The sequence below is a fragment of the Vulpes vulpes genome, chromosome 7 (assembly GCF_048418805.1).
Source record: "Vulpes vulpes isolate BD-2025 chromosome 7, VulVul3, whole genome shotgun sequence".
Classification (NCBI taxonomy): domain Eukaryota; kingdom Metazoa; phylum Chordata; class Mammalia; order Carnivora; family Canidae; genus Vulpes; species Vulpes vulpes.
In genome coordinates, this window is record NC_132786.1 from 9957995 (window position 1) to 9974893 (window position 16899).

General features: G+C 45.9%; 1 protein-coding gene across 2 annotated transcripts in view; it reads left to right on the forward strand.

Annotated features, from left to right (window-relative positions):
- The first annotated feature begins 3178 nt into the window (after positions 1-3178).
- Positions 3179-16899, forward strand: part of ZC3HAV1 (zinc finger CCCH-type containing, antiviral 1) — a 61866-nt gene continuing 48145 nt past the window's right edge. For both annotated transcript variants that reach the window (XM_025982146.2, XM_025982147.2), the window contains exon 1: positions 3179-3572. In XM_025982146.2, coding sequence (XP_025837931.2) covers positions 3265-3572 — 308 coding nt within the window. In that variant the 5' untranslated portion in view covers positions 3179-3264. The remainder of the gene's footprint in view (positions 3573-16899) is intronic.

Genomic DNA, 16899 nt, shown 5'->3' on the forward strand with positions numbered 1-16899 from the left:
GAGTGGCCCTTGAGAGCCACCCTGAAGGAGCCTTTCCCTGAATATGGATGGAGAAATAGATCTGTGTGGTGCACAGGCTAGATCATAGAGGACACAATATGTTGCTCAGAACGCCCCTTTCAAGTCAGGGCTTCCTGCCCAACTGCAAGTAGATGTGCTTAGCTGATAGCCTCCAGTTTTAGTTCTTTCAGGGTCTGCTCCAGTGTTTGAGCTAAAGTCCTGCAGTTCTTCAGTGGGCTGGCCATGGCTGAGCATGGTAGTGGTGCAAGGGCTTAAGCTTTTCTGCCCAATGCTAGGCTCCTGCTCCCCAGTGGGCTGGCACAGCCTTTGTCAGGTCTGTATCCCTGTCTGACAGCTCCTTGGGACCAGTACTGCTTTTTCCCTTGATTTTCTCTGGTGTTACACCCCAGGGATTATCTGTACTCATAATTCCTTATCAGTTATCTACTTCTGGGGAACCCAGACTGTGACAGCACACATTTTAAAATTTCTCCAAATGTCCATCTTTTCCCTTCCCACAATCCTTACCTTGTTTCTCATGGATTCGAATTGAGGAGAATTTTAGATCTCTCTTCCCAATCATTCTCACCGAAACTTTCTTCCCCATTCTTCCAAACTCTTCCTTCTCTATTCTCCTCCATATTGCAGCATTGTTATGTTTTGCAGCATTTAACCATTGATTCTTTTATGTTTTGCTAGGGTTTTTTTTTTCCATGTCTTCCCAAATACAAGGGTTTTGGGGGCTGGAACTATTTTTTTTTTTTAAACTTCTGCATGTTTAGAGCAACTAACTAATGTAAAGGTCACATGGAAGATGCTATGTTGAATTTATTTGGTAATGAAAGCCCAGTCCTGGGAAGCTGTTAAGGCCAAGTAGATTAAAGGCAATTATAGAAGTAATAGCTAGAGGGAACAAAAAGCCAGATGATCCTGTGTGGGACCCATGTTTGGCTGGCTTTCATGCCAAAGTATTCTATTCCTCAGAGACACAGTTCATCTACCACCAATTACCAAGTAGAATTTCCACTCATCATTTTCAAGAATTTCTTCCTTTTATAGTTTTACTTACTAATTTTTGTAATCTCTACACCCAATGGTGGGATCGAACTCACCATCTGAGATAGAGTCCCATGCTCCTCCAGTTGAGCCAGCCAGGCGCCCCCGTTTTGAAGAACTTCTAAGTTGACAATCGAATTGTATCATTAAAAAACAAAACAAAACATAACAAAAAACTATCTGATCACTGACCCGTTTATTTTACTTGGGAAGAGTGTTGGGAGGAAAAACCGGTTTCCTTTTCCAACTTGGATACAGTGTTTGGGGATCTGCAAATTAATTGACAATAGACAGATTAACAGGAGAAAAGACAAGGTTTATTTTCACATTGAGTTGGAGTGGGGTGGGGAGCTTTCAGTAATGGACGAGTTTGGGAATAGCCCAAGTGTGTATACCTCAATTTAACAAAAGAATTTATTTTAGGGCTTTAATGGGAGAGTATGGAAGATTTTGTCCCGCTTTCTAATGTTAATGGAATGGGCAGTCTGTCTCTACTGGGCGGCTGAATTAGCAGGAAGCTCCTTTTGAAGGGGATTAATGGTAGCTGCATCTTCAGCAGGCTCTGCTTTCAGATTAAGAGAATTTCTGATAAATTTTCTTTCTGCATCTTCTGTAGCTCTGATGTTTTCACTTTAAAATAATCTTTAGGGCAGCCCCGATGGCCCAGCGGGTTGGCGCTGCCTTTCAGCCCGGGGGTATGATCCTGGAGACCAGGGATTGAGTCCCCACATCAGGCTCCCTGCATGGAGCCTGCTTCTCCCTCTGCCTGTGTCTCTGCCTTCTCTCTCTCTCTCTCTCTCTCTCTCTGTGTGTGTGTGTGTATGTCTGTCATGAATAAATAAATAAAATCTTTTAAAGAAAATAAAATAATCTTTATACCGACCCTGGGGCTCCAAGAGGGTCTCCACAAGGGATGAGGCCTTGTCCAAATATCTGAAGAGAGGAACCTACCTGAAATCTTGGGATACGTCTAGACATGCCTGTGACCGTTTGCTGTTGGCAATAAAGTGGCACCCCTGTTACCGACCAGAGGCAGGTGAGGACGTCTTATGAAGTGTTTCTGCAGGGAACACCTGGATGGCTCAGCGGTTAAGCCTCTGCCTTTGGCCCAGGGCCTAGTCCTGGAGACCCGGGATCGGGCTCCCCGCATGGAGCCTGCTTCTCTCTCTGCCTACGTCTCTGCCTCTGTGTGTGTGTGTGTCTCTCATGAATAAATAAATAAAATCTTAAAAAAAAAAAGAAAAGTGTTTCTGCAAAAAGCCCTTGAGAAGGCAAAAGAGAGGGAGAGCAATCCTCGCTGTTCTTTCAGAGGGCATGGTGCTGGGGGGCTGGGTGGACCACGATCTGGGGCCCATGATTTGGGGAACCTCGGGGAGCTCTCAGGTTCCACCTTGACGGCTGTGTTTGCTCAGGTTACTTCCTCAAGTACAGAGGATAATGGCACCTAACCCTTGGGGTTCCTTGGGAAGACGGGCTTGCAGCGCAGGTAGGGCGCCCGGCTCCCCGCGGAGCGCTCGCTGGGGGTGGGCTCTTCCCGGGACGGGTGCGGAGGGGTCCAGAGCTCCTCAAGGGGGCTCCAGCGCTCACGCGTTCCCACCGCGGCCGGCTTACAGACGCTCCACCGAGCCCCAGGTCGTGTTTGGTTTCTCTTCTTTGGGGAGAAGCCTAGTCGGGGTGGGGCGGGGGGAGTCGCCCCGGCGGCGCCCCGCACCCAGCGAGGGCCTCGCGCGCCCGCGGACCGGCTTCCAATTCGGCGGCCGTCGCGGCTGATTTCGATCCGGTCCCGGGATCGGGTCGGTGAGTTGTTTGTTTGTTTTTAAAGATTTTATTTATTTATTTATTCACGAGAGACCAGAGAGAGAGGCAGAGCCCCAGGCGGAGGGGGAAGCAGGCTCCGTGCGGGGAGCCCGACGCGGGACTCGATCCCGGGGCCGCAGGATCCCGCCCGGGGCCGAGGGCGGCGCGAGAGCGCGGAGCCCCCCGGGCCGCCCCGGGTCGTGAGCTCTGACCTCCCCGGCCGCGGCCCAGAGCGGGAAAGCGAAACCGCTGGTTCGGCTCGCGGCGGCGAGGAGCGCGCGCTCGCCCGGCCGAGCCCCGCCCGCGCCCGCCCGCGCCCGCGCCCGCGCCCGCGCCCGCCCCCGCCCCCGCCCCCGCGCGCGGACTCCCCTAAGTTTCGATTCCCCGCCGGAGCCGGGCCCGCGGCGCGCCATGGCCGACCCGGAGGTGTGCTGCTTCATCACCAAGATCCTGTGCGCCCACGGGGGCCGCATGGCCCTGGACGCGCTGCTGCAGGAGATCGCGCTCTCCGAGGCGCAGCTCCGCGAGGTGCTGGAGGCGGCTGGGCCCGACCGCTTCGTGCTGCTGGAGACGGGCGACCGGGCCGGGGTCACCCGGGCGGTGGTGGCCGCCACCCGCGCCCGCGTCTGCCGTCGCAAGTTCTGCCAGAGGCCCTGCGAAGACCTGCACCTCTGCAAGCTCAACCTGCTGGGCCGGTGCCACTACTCGCAGGCGGAGAGGTGAGCGCGCGGACGCAGGGGCTGCGGCTCGGCCAGGGGCGCGCCGTCGTGGGGACCCGGTCCCCGCCGGCCTCGCCTCCAGCCTGCACACCCCCCCCCCCCCCGCGGCCGGCGCCTCCAGACCTGTCCTCCAACCCGGTAGCTCCCCAGCGCCCCGGGGAAGACCGCGCCTCGCTCCTCACCCCCAGGGGAATGGCGGGGGTGGGGGGGGGTCCGCTGGGGCTTGAGCATCTGGAGGCAGGTTTGGGGACGGAGGACGGCGCCTCCCCTGTGTGGCACCTTGGACCCCGGAGGCTTTCCCTTTCCGCTGCGTGGTCCCTGCCGCCCGGATCGTCGTCGCTCGCCCCCCACCCCTCCATCCCTGGCGCCGCCAGGCCCCTCGCGCTCACTTGTCGGGTCCCTGAGCGCAATGGCCCTCCTCGAGGTTCCCGGTGACGTCGGGTCCTCTCCCAGCGCTGCTGCCCCGGGGTCCCCGAGGTGGCCCGAGCTGGGGACTGCCCGCCCTCGGGACCCCCCTGAAACAGGGCGCGCACCTCTCAGGCAGCTGCTTCTGCGTTTCTTCCACTCGTTCATTTTTTTTTTGCCTCCTAAATATAGTGTGCCCCGCGGATCGGGTTAAGCCTCTTGACCCGTGTCCTCTCCCGAGGACAGCCCACCCCCTTGGGCCCAGCTGTCACATCTGCAGAGATGGCTCCCATGTGTCTGCCGGCCGCCCCGGCCTCCCCGCTACATCTGGGCTCTGCTCTCCCGGTGCCCGAGCAACGTCTGCACCCAGCCCGCGCACTGCCCTTCCTCCCTCCAGGGCAGGGTCTCCGGCACGCCCCCGCCCCCTTTTCTTCACCCTTCACAAGACCTTCCTTACCAAGCCCTTTTCTGGAGGCCTCCTGTCCCCTTCCTGCTTGGTTTCCCCACCCCGCCCCACTTCGGATTGAAATCTTGTTCAATTAGTGAATGGTTCTCTCTGCCCATCTTTTCTGTCCCTGTGCACTTCTGCTCAATTATTTTTCTTGATATAGTACTTTTCACACTTGGCCCCCTCCTTGAAAACTTTAAGTGGTTTGTCTTGGTGTCCACAATGGTGGCCGTCCGTCAATCTTTTGATCTTGTGCTTCTTAGCAACAACCTTTGGATGACTCACCCTCGGTGTATGTGTAGTAAACCATGCCAAACATGGGGGCTTTTTTTTTTTTTTTTTAATATTTTATTTATTCAGGAGAGACACACACACACAGAGAGGCAGAGACACAGGCAGAGGGAGAAGCAGGCTCCATGCGGGGAGCCTGACCTGGGACTGGATCCCAGGTCTCCAGGATCATGCCCTGGGCTGACGGCAGCACTAAACCGCTGGGCCACCCGGGCTGCCCAAGACCGGTGCTTTAAATGGATGACATAGATGAGATAGTATTTTAAAAAAATTTTTAAAGGACAAAGTGGTAACATTTTTAAAAAGCGCTGAATGTGCTCCATCGTTAAAAAAAAAAAATACTTATTGAGGGCGCCTGGGTAGCTCAGTTGGTTAAGGCCCTGTCTGCCCTCTGCCCCTGTGATGATCCCAAGGGAGCCTGGCATCAGCCTCATCATCGAGAGCCTGGTTTCCCCCTCTCCCTCTGCCATTCCCCCTGCTTGTGCTCTCTGGCTCTGTCTCTCTGTCAAATAAATAAATAAATAAATAAATAAATAAATAAATAAAGCAAGCCTTTAAAAAAATAAAAAATGTATTTATTGAATGTGTTGTGAGGCACCAATTTGAAAATCTGTTTCTAAGTTTTGGTGAATTATGAATGAGTATAGAGGAAATCCGCTAGTCACAGAAACCCAAGAAATCTGGGAGGAGGGAAGGAGAGCAGAAAGTGGTGGATAGAAAGGGAAGGAACATTCTAGTACCGTACTTGAATAAGAACAGTGTTGAAAAGATGATTTTTTTTCTGTGTATGTGTACTTTTCTGTTCTGTTCCTAAAAATTCTTCAACTAGAGTTGGCTTTTAGTTTTAAATACATATGTCCCTTATCTTTTAATTTTTTATGTTAGATATTTTCAAAATGTACTAAAGTAGAGAAAAGAGAATGATGAACCGCCATGTACCCATCATTTCAATTCAGCAATTTTCAAAATATGGCCAGTTTTGTTTCATTTATGTCCTCCTTCCCCATCCCTGTACCCAACTTCCAACGTATTATCTTTTTTTTTTTAAGATTTTATTTATTTATTCATGAGAGACACAGAAAGAGAGAGGCAGAGACACAGGCAGAGGGAGAAGCAGGCTCCGTGCAGGGAGCCCGACGTGGGACTCGATCCAGGGAATTCCAGGATCAGTCCCTGGGCTGAAGGTGGCACTAAACCGCTGAGCCACCCGGGCTGCCCCCAACGTATTATTTTAAGCCAAATTCCAGAGATTATGTGTTTCATAAATTCTTTAGTATCTCCAAAGGGTAGACTCTAATTTATTAACATAACCACAGTACAACAATCACAGTTTTTTGCAGTTACAATTTTAATATAATCTAATATCCGGTTGGCATTCAGATTTCCCTGATTGCCTCATAATAGGACTTGCATTTTCAGGAAGAAACTCGCAGAGACATAATCCATAATGTGTAAATATGTTACATATCCAATATATTTAGAAACTTTCAATTTCTTATACCAATGTTTAGACACATTAGTTTTGTGTGTTTTTTTTTAGAAAGTTTAGTTTTTTGTTTTATGAATATTATTATGGTATTTTTGTGTGTATGGTTTGAAACATACACATTCAAGACCACATTTTAAACTGCTAAATTGAATTGTTAACCAGAATTTTTGTGTGTTTTAAAAGGGGAGATAAAATACAGGGATAATTTGGTCTATTCAAATTTGGATGGATCCTCTGGGGAATTCATTAAAGTCTTTTTTTTCTTTTAGTGAAGTGATAAATTCTCCTTACATTTATTGGTCTGGTTGACCTTTTATTTCCTTTTTCATCACTTTTGAGTTAGAGCATTACAAATTTTTAATCCATTGAAGTGTACTGTGTCCTCATAATCAGGCCCTTGAGAGACGTTTTTTTTTTTTTTTTGACTCAAAACCTAGAACAATTTTTTCCCCAAGTTTGTTTGTTTGTTTATTTTTTAAAAAGATTTTATTTATTTATTCATGGGAGACACAGGGAGAGACGGGGACATAGCAGAGGGAAAAGCAGGCTCCTTGCAGTGAACCTGATGTGGGACTTGTTCCTAGGACCCAGGGATCAGGACCTGAGCGGAAGGCAGATACTCAACCACTGAGCCACTCAGGTGCCCATCCCCCAAATATGTTTTAAAAGTATTCCCCCTTCTTAGAAATTTATAAAATCTTCTAAAACTTGACATGTCTAAGTCTAAAGTCTAAGGACTTTGTGGATTACACGTTAATGGGATCTGTTGACCAATTAATACTCCTATCAATTGCCTGAGGACAGTTTGCATTTTGCTGTTGGGCTTATAAAATTTCCTTTATATTCCTTTATATAAAAATTCCTTTATATTCATAGATTGGATTTTTCCTCTTTATCCTGCAGTTCTAGTCTTTCTTATATTGCTTTTAGCTATACATGTTAGTCAACAGGGGCTTGCTTGAATGTTGGGTATTCTCTTGGTGCATCAGTTTGGATATTTTTTTCTTTAAGATTTCATTTATTTATTTGAGAGGGAGAGAAGGAGAAAGCGAGCACAAGCAGGGAGAGTGGCAGAAGGGAAGGGAGAAGCAGTCTCCCTGCTGAGCAGGGAAGCATGGCCTGCGGCTCCCAGAACTCCCAAGACCAAGACCAGAGCAAAGGCAGACGCTCAACCAACTGAGCCACCCAGGCTCCCCCCAGTTTGGATATTTCTATCTGCTTTGCTGAAATATATGCCCAAGCAGGGAGTTCTAATCCCAGTTCCAAGGCAAGCAATAACTACCATTTATTGAACAAATAACTATGTATCAGGCCCTGTAACAGGCACTTTAGAGATGGTATCCAAGCTAGTCTTCACCGTGGCTCCTGAGGGAGGTATTGTAAATCCCATCTTAATATAAGGCAACTCAGACCAGAGCTGTTAAGAAATTTAGAAATGTATATTTAAAAAATATATTTTATTTATTTATTTAGAAAAGTACCGAAGTCCATAGAGCAGATAACTTGCAGAGTTGTTGATCCCAGATCCATCTGTATGATTTCTTAACTAGCTACTCATGTGGTGTAGTAGCTGTGTGAAGTAGGACCTTTCAGTAATTCAAGTTGTGTGTTGTTGGTGGTGCTTTTTTTTTTTTTTATTCAAGAATAACTGTTTAACTGTGTGAAGCAGGCTGTTGAGCATTTTCAACCAGCTTTGCGGTTTTTGCCAATGTGGGTGTTTCCTCTGGGTTCTTTCCTGTTTGTATGCCTTTCCTGTTTGATTAATTGTAACTTTGGGTGCGGTGGGTAGATGGGAAGAGGTTTAATTGACTATTCAATAAATTGGAAAAAAAAAAAGCCCAAATTGCAAAGAATAATATAACAAGCATCAGAGTATTTATTTTTTATTTTTTTTTAAGATTTTATTTATTCATAGAGACAGAGGGAGAGAGGGGCAGAGACACAGGCAAGGGGGAGAAGCAGGCTCCATACAGGAAGCCCGATGCGGGACTCTCCCAGGTCTCCAGGATCACACCTGGCTGCAGGCAGCACTAAACGACTGTGCCACCAGAGCTGCCCCCGCATCAGAGTATTTTACATATTCTGAATATGTAATATAACAAAGGTTATATTAGAGAAACTACAATATAATAAGCTTACAACTCACCTCCCAGAATAAATACTAACATTTTTCATTTTCACATATCTTTCAAAGTAAAATAAAAACCATAATGGGCCTAAAACTATTTTCTATTTCTTAGTCTCATTCCCTTCTCTCCCCAGAAGTAACCTCGATTGGGATTATGGTGTGTGTTCTGACCCTCCATGATTTTATAATTTTCTCACATATATGTTTGTATCCATGTATGAAATGTAGTATTGTTGTATGTATTTTAGAATTTTTACTCAATGTTATGTTTTGGGGATCTATTCCTGTTGACATATAAGGATCTAATTTATTCATTTTAACAGCTATATAGTATTTCTTTAAAGATTTTATTTATTTATTCATGAGAGACGGAGAGATAGAGGCAGAGACATAGGCAGAGGGAGAAGCAGACACCCTACAGGGAGCCCAATATGGGCTTCCGGGATCACGCCCAGAGCTGATGTCAGACGCTCAACCCCTGAGCCACCCAGGCCTCCTTAGTATTTCATCCTGTAATTTATGGCACAGCTCAGTACCTGTTGTCAAAGAAATGGTCATTTGGGATATTTCCAGTTTTTTGCTATAACGAACCATGCTGCCAAGACTACACGTCTCTTGGTGCTTCTCCAGAGTAGATCATTAGGAAGTGGAATTGATGGGTTGAATGGTTGCACAGCTTCAACTTTTCCAGATCCTGACAAATATTTTCATGTTCGAGAGTCCCAGTTTCCCCATCTCAGGGCCAGCTGGCACTGGGTATTTTCAGACTTTTAAAAATTTATGCCAATTTGAAGGGCATAACATGATATCTTACTGTTTTAATTTTGAAAGGATTTTCAAGTCTTATGAAAAATTATAAAGCATCCAATGAGTTATCTGTGTACCCATGAATCAGCTTCAGAAATACAATGTTAAGGGCAGTCCGGGTGGCTCAGCGGTTTATGCCACCTTCAGCCTGGGGTGTGATCCTGGAGACCCGGATCAAGTCCCACATTGGGCCCTGCATGAAACCTGCTACTCCCTCTGCCTGCGTTTCTGCCCCCCCCGCCCCTGTCTGCAATAAATAAATTAAATAAAATAAAGAAATACAATGTTAATCATTTAACCCTCCCCCGAATTCTCTCTCTCTCTCTCTCTCTCTTTTTTTTTTCTCTCTCTCTTTTTAAGTAAGCTCCATGCCCAGCGTGGAGCCCACCATGCAGCTTGAACTAACAACCCTGAGATCAAGACCTGAGCTGAGATCTAAAGTCAGATGCTTAGCCGACTGAGCCAACCAGGGGCCCCTGAATTCCCTTTCTTGATCATCTCCCCCATTTTAGAGGTGATAGAGATAAATACTGTTCTTTTTTTCTCTTCAGTTTTAATAAGGTATCATTGATTTAGAAACATTGTATATACTTAATGTGTACAATATGATATTCTGTTTTTTTTTTTTAAGATTTAATTTATTTATTCATGAAAGACACAGAGAGAGAAAGGCAGAGATGTAAGCAGAGGGAGAAGCGGACTCCAGGCAGGGAGCCCAATGAGGACTCAATCCTGAGATCGCGGATCACGCCCTGAGCCAGGGGCAGGTGTTCAACCACTGAGCCACCCAAGTGTCCCTTGTTTTTTTTTTGTTTATTTTTTTTTAAGTAATCTGTATGCCCAAAGTGGGGCTCAAACTCCAGAGCCTGAGATCAAGAGTCCCATGCTGCCCAGAATGAGCCAGCCAGCCAGGTGCTCCTGTGGTATTTTGATATACGTATACATTGTGAAATTATTCCCTCAATCAAGCTAATTAACCTATCTCTTTACCCCCCCTTTTTTTTTATGATGAAAACGCTTGTGATCAGCTTTCTCAGCAAATTTCAAGTATGCGTTATTGTTGTCTATAGCCACCATAGCGTACCTTAGATCTCCAGAATTTATTCATCTTATAACTGAAAATTTATATCCTTTGACCAGTATCAGTGTATTACTCCCACCTGCCCCTCACCTCCAGTCCCTGGCAACTACCATTCTACTTTCTGTGAGTTTGACTTTTTAGATTCCACGTATAAGAGAGATCATTACAGTACTTGCTATCTGCGTTGTATCGCTTAGTACAATGTCTTTTAGGTTTATCCATGTTGTTGTAAATGGCAGGATTTTTTTCTTTTTTTTATGGCTGAATCACATATTCCTTTGTATATCTATATATCTGTGTCTGTGTCTGTATCCCTCATTTTCTTTATCCATTCATCTATCAGTGGATGTTTTGGTTGTTTCCAGATCTTGGCTCTTGTGACTAATGCTGCTTTGAACATGGGAGTGCAGATATCTCTTTGAGATATGATGTCATTTCTTTTGGGTATATACCTGAAAGTGGGATGCTGATTATGCGGTCGTTCTATTTTTAATTTTTTGAGGAGTCTTTGTTTTGTTTTATATAGTGGCTGTTTCAATTTATAATCCTACTGATAGTGCTCTGAATTTGATTTTTATTTTTACTATACACTTATTTTTAAGTATATATATATATATGTATTTCTTTTTTTTAAAAAAAGCTTTTACTTATTTGAGAGACAGAGCATGAGAGAGAGAGGCTGACTCCCCACTGAGCAGGAAGCCTGACATGGAACCCATTCCAGGACTCTGGGATCATGACTCCAGCCAAAGACAGATGCTCAACCAACAGAGCCAACCAGGTGCCCTATGTGTGCATTTCTAAGCAATATTTAGTATTGTTTTGCCTGTTTTCAAGCCTATAAATGATATCAATGCTAGGTATACAAATACTTATTTGCTTTTGTGTGCACAGCATGATGATTCTGAGACTCACCTGTAGACCTGGACAAGATGGACTTCCTCCCTGAGCCCTCTGCTTTACAATCCTAGTTGTAGCTGTCTTTTATTTATTTATTTTTCTTATTTATGATAGTCACACAGAGAAAGAGAGAGAGGCAGAGACACAGGCAGAGGGAGAAGCAGGCTCCATACACTGGGAGCCCGACGTGGGATTCGATCCCGGGTCTCCAGGATCGCGCCCTGGGCCAAAGGCAGGCTCCAGACCGCTGCGCCACCCAGGGATCCCTGTAGCTGTCTTTTAGTTATATCCCTGCTCGCTCTTTGAGGAGTCCATGGGGCCAAGGAATTGTGCCCATCTAGAACCTATAGCGCTTACTTTGATTCTAGACCTTGATCCAGGTTCCTGGGACCCTGGACTTCCAGAGCCCACTTCCAGGGCTTCTTCCCCAGGTCTTCCTCCATGTGGCTGGCATGTTCATCGCCTGTATCTGATGGCTCTAGCAGCGTGGCCAGAGTTGGAAGCCAGGGCCGACTTGCTTCATTCTTACATAGCTCATCAGAGAACGCAGAGGAGTCTGAGAAGAATTCACACTTGGCTTTCCAGGTCATTTTGAAAGTATATTTGTCAAGATGAGAACACAGATCATATTTTATTGAACCATTTTGTAGCTTGATTTTTTACTTTTAAATGCTTAGGCACTTGGTGCATAGACTTCCATTTTATCTTGCCCTGGGTCCCCTACATTTTAGGAGAGGGACTGCTTTCATTCTGTGATATGAATAGCTTTCTTTTGTATGAATGTGCAACTTACATATCAATTTTTCTTATCAAAATAGAGATTGTAATTTTTTGTTATTACAAACCGTGATGCATTGAATATGATGGTATATCTCTCCTTGTGACATGTGCAAGGGTTCCCTAGATAGCTACTAGTAGACTTACCTTCAGTTTTATGAGATAATCCCAAATTGTTTTCCAAGGGTGTAGACCAATTTTACTCCCATCAGAAGCATTCGAGCATTCCCTTGCTTCATATTCTTGCCATTTGACAAGATCGGCGTTTAGGGGGGTTGTCATGTGGTAGGGGGTGAGCAGGGGCAAAAAGAGCTACAGTAGCTTTATTGCTCTGTCAGGCAAAGGAAGCTGCAGCAAACACCTACAAGCCTGTGGGGAGGAGACATCGTCAGCCTTTTAAAATTTGTGCCAGTACAAGGAGTGTGAAATTGTACCTCACTGTGGTTTTAATTCTTTATATATTTCTAGGTCTCTAGCTGTCTTAAGACCTAATGCTCATATTTTAGGTTTGTCTTACGTGGTCTCAAATTTTTAGCACTTGCTTATTATTTCCATTTTGCTTTTTTTTTTTTTGAGGTCTTATTGCTTTATTTTTGCTTGTGATAGTCATTTATTTATTTATTTTACCATTTTTGAGGGTATCCTTCACGCTTCTCTTGATGAGCACTGAGTAATGGATAGAATCGCTGAATCAGTGGAACAGACACTTGAAATTAATAGAACCCTGTGTATTAAGTACACTGGAATTAAAATTATTTTTTTATTTTTAAAGATTTTATTTATTAATTAATGAGAGAGGGGGGGTGGGCAGAGACACAGGCAGAGAGAGAAGCAGGCTCCATACAAGGAGCCTGATGTGGGACTCGATCACGAGTCTCCAGGATCAGGCCCTGGGCTGAAGGCAGCGCTAAACCGCTGAGCCACCCGGGCTGCCCGGAATTAAAATTAAGAGACAAGACAAAACAAAACAAAGAGGAATGACCTTCAAACTGGGGGAAAAAATGTGTACAGTTCAATGGCAACAAGTACATTCATGATGTTGTGCAATCATTACCATATCTGGTTCCAGAACATTTTCCTCAGCCCAAACAGAAACCCTACACCAATCAGCAGTCTCCTTGTTCTCCCCTCTTTCCAGCAACCCTGGCAACCTCTAATCTACTTGTCTTGTTGTCTCCATGGGTGTGCCTTTTCTGGATGTTTCTCACAAATGGAATCATACTATTTGTCCCATTGTGCCTGGGTTCTTTCCCTCAGCATAATGTTTTCAAGGTTTGCCTTTCACTTTTGCATGTTCCGTGTCATTTGTGTGTTGTACTTACCGAGAAGTCTTCCTGGAAGTTCCTTCTGTTACTGCGTGTGCTTGGTCCGTGGAGTTTAGTTGACCGGTTGATGGCCATGGAGGCTGAGCTATTTTTTGTGGCATCAGGGCCCAGAGAGGGGCGTGTGCCCCATAAGAATCATTTGGGAATTTGTGTCTCTTTTTAGATTTGCTTCATGTTTATTTTCATTTGACCGAATCTGCAGCTTCAGGGCAGCTTCCTGCAGAAATTAAACTGAGAAACATAATGACATTATAAGTGATCCTGTGAATCTTGATAAAAAGTTGAGTAAGTGACAAAGAAGCATCTGATAACAAAATGTTTTCTACTTTTTACATAATCTAGAGATGGCAAGAGTGAACAATGAAAACAAATACAGGGTTGCTTTCCTCCCGTTCTAATTTGCTTACTGCTCCTTGACTACATTTACTTCCAAACAGGTTATCTTTGATCTTTACCTACAGGTTATTTTGGAATTGGCAAGGCCCCAGAATGGGGGTGGGAAAGGGGTAAAGGAATCCAGGAGGACCGGGGATTTCAGACCCAGTGAGGAGTCAGTTCACACAAGTCAGAGCAGAGGAGCTGGACTCAGTTTTTTTGTGTTTTTAACATTTATTTATTTATCCATGTGAGACACACAGAGAGAGGCAGAGACCCAGGCATGTGTCCCCTCCATGTGGGGAGCCTGATGTGGAACTCAAACCTAGGACCCTGGGATCACGACCTGAGCCGAAGGCAGACCCTCAACCACTGAGCCACCTGGAGATTTTTAGAAGTCCCTTAGGTGTTTCTAATGGGCGACACTAATTGGAGCAATGGAGACTGGAGGCATTGTCTGCAATAACAGAGAGGTGATTTCTGGGCGCCCTACTCTCAGTACAATAGGCTGCACACGGATCCTTGGTGCCCCTGCCATCCTCCGCAGGCCTGGTCCTCTCCTGATGCCCTCTGCTGCTCGGCGTCTTGCAGCCAACCGGGTGCCTTCCTGCAGCTGGAGCTCACCCTGTGGCATCAGTCGGCTGGCCTTCTCTTCTTTGCACCTTGTGGTGTCCAGATAGTACAGTTGTGCTTAAAGCTGGCTCATTTCGGGGTGCCTGGGTGGCCCTGTTGGTTAAGTGTCTGCCTTCAACCATAAAGAATTATGAAAATTAGATCAACAGGGAAGAAGCTGAAATTTTCCAGTTATAATTATTTTTTACGGTTTTGTTTTTGGGGCACCTTGGTGGCTCTGTTGGTTAAGCGTCTGCCTTTGGCTCAGGTCATGATCCCAGGGTCCTGGGATGGAGCCCCACATCAGGCTTCCTGCCCGGTGGGGAGTCTGCTTCCCCCTCTGCCCCTCCTCCCCCGGCTTGTGCTCTCTCTTAAATAAATAAAATCTTAAAAAAAAAAAAAAAAAAAAAAAAAGCTGGTTCATTTCTTCAGCTCCACGTTTTCTCTACCCCTACCATCCCCATTCTTACCCTTATCCCGCCCCTGTGTTCTCTCTTGGCCTACTCTGATCCTTCCCCTGGTAATAGGGCTTCCAGATTCTCGGAGCTGCCCCTGCATCTAGTAGCAAGGCCGGTTGACCTTGAACGTCAGCAGCACAAACAACAGAGAATGGGAGCCTCATGACTTTGAAATCATATTTCATTATAGTTGTTTATGATGGATGACATTTTATTCTTTAGACCAGCGTTCTCTAGATTTTATCTTTTACATGTCCTGGTTTCTTTTTCACCTGGTTTATATCACGGTGAGCTATTTCCTGTTTTCTGTACAAATCAACATATCATTGTTTTTATCAACCCCTCCCCACAAGGTGTTGGGGAGGGGAGAAGAGGAGGGGTAATTTTGAGACAGATTCCTGTCAAAAAACAAGACTCTCCCTTAGGTTGTTATCTTTTCCCTGTTGGTCTGGTGGTTGAGCCCAGGCCTGGCTCTGTGTTTACTGGCTGGTGAAGCCCGAGAGCTCCGGGGTGACCATCTCGTTCTGGAACCTAGCTTGGACTCTGATCGGACTAGTCCAGCTAGCAGTTCTCAGCTCCGGCTGCACAGTAGAGTCACCTGCCACCCCTTGTCAAATTAAATCAGTCTCCGAGGGTTAGGTTTAGGTATTTCCAAACACTCCCTAGTTGATTATTATGTGTAGCCAGGGATGAGAGCCACTCTACCGCCCAGACCTCATCTGAGGTGTAGGGGAGGATTTATTGCCAGGGTTAAAATAATATTTTGTTCTGTGGCTGGAAGAGAAAAGTGAAAAGGTCATTTGTTTTTAGGTTTTGGCCAGAGATCCTGACACAGAGACAATTGTGCTCTTTCAAGGCCGTCTTTGCTCTTTTTAAAAAAAGTTATCGTCTCCTATCCCAACTCACCCTGTTTGAAGTTTATCTGCTCCAAGTGCAGCAAAATTCTGCAAACATTTGTTTTTCCCTGGGCAGTACATAATGGTTTGTAGGAGTGCTCGCCTCTGTGCCAGGAGGTGGGGAGCCCCGTGGCTGTGCTCCAGCCTTCCGCAGTCTCTGATGTCCTCCAGACTCCCAAGAGGACTCATGGGCCAGGGGGGCAGCAGCATCACCTGGGCACTTGTTAGAAATGCAAATCCTCAGTCCCCACCCCAGACCTACTGATCAGAAACTCTGGGGGTGGAGCCCAACAATCTGTTCTAACAAACCTTCTAGGTGATTTTTTTTTTTATTAAGATGTTATTTATGTACTCATGAGAGGCACAGACAGGCAGAGACACAGGCAGAGGGAGAAGCAGGCTCCTCGCAGGGACCCCGATGTGGGACTCCATCCCAGGACTCCGGGATCGCACCCTGAACCCAAGGCAGATGCTCAACCACTGAGCCACCCAGGTGCCCCCCAAGAAGTAGTTTCTGTCGTTTGCTCTTTCCCTGATACCTCCTCTACATGATTTACATGCATTTGCTCTCTTTATACTCTGCTTTCAATTTTCCATTAATAGCTGGGGAACAGTGGTTTAAATAATCCAGAATGACTTCTTTTTCTTCTCCTCCTCCTCTTCCTCCTCCTCCTTCTCTTTTTTCTTCTTTGTCTTCGTCATCTTCTTCGTTGTCTTTCTTTTTCTTCTCTTTCTCCTGCCCCCTCCCTTTTTTGGTTTGAAAAAGTTTTGATCCATTTTTGTTTTTCCAGATTAGGCTTTGTTTATTTGTTTTTGAGATCGGGGTTCACATACCAGGTCTTCCTCTTATTTGAGTTGCCTTTGATTTCTCGTTTTATTTTTCTCATTTCTCATTTTATCAGCCTCAGTTTCCCAAAGTATAAAAAGTAAACTGCTTCCTCAGAGGCTTACCGTGTTACTTATTAAATAATAGATGCAGAGTTCCTGGCACTTAGTGCGCATGTAATAAACGTCTTTTTGTTTTGTCTTCCTGGGTTTGCTCCCAAAGAGATGAGCACAAACTGCCCCAGCCTCGTGGCTGACCAATATGCTGAAATGAGGGCAAAGAGAAAGCCTCCGAGAAGTGGGGAGAAGTCAGGGGAATGTGGGAAAATGGAGTAGGGCCTCCCAGGGAGGAGGCTGCTCGTCAGACACCAGGGCTAAACAACTATACAGAGATATTGGAGACCGAAGCTGGATGCAGGGTGAGTGTCCCAAATCTGGAGGAATGAGCAGTTTGCCTGAGGATGGAGGTAAGAAGTGACTAGGGAAACCCAGCCTTCAGACAGGCAGCAG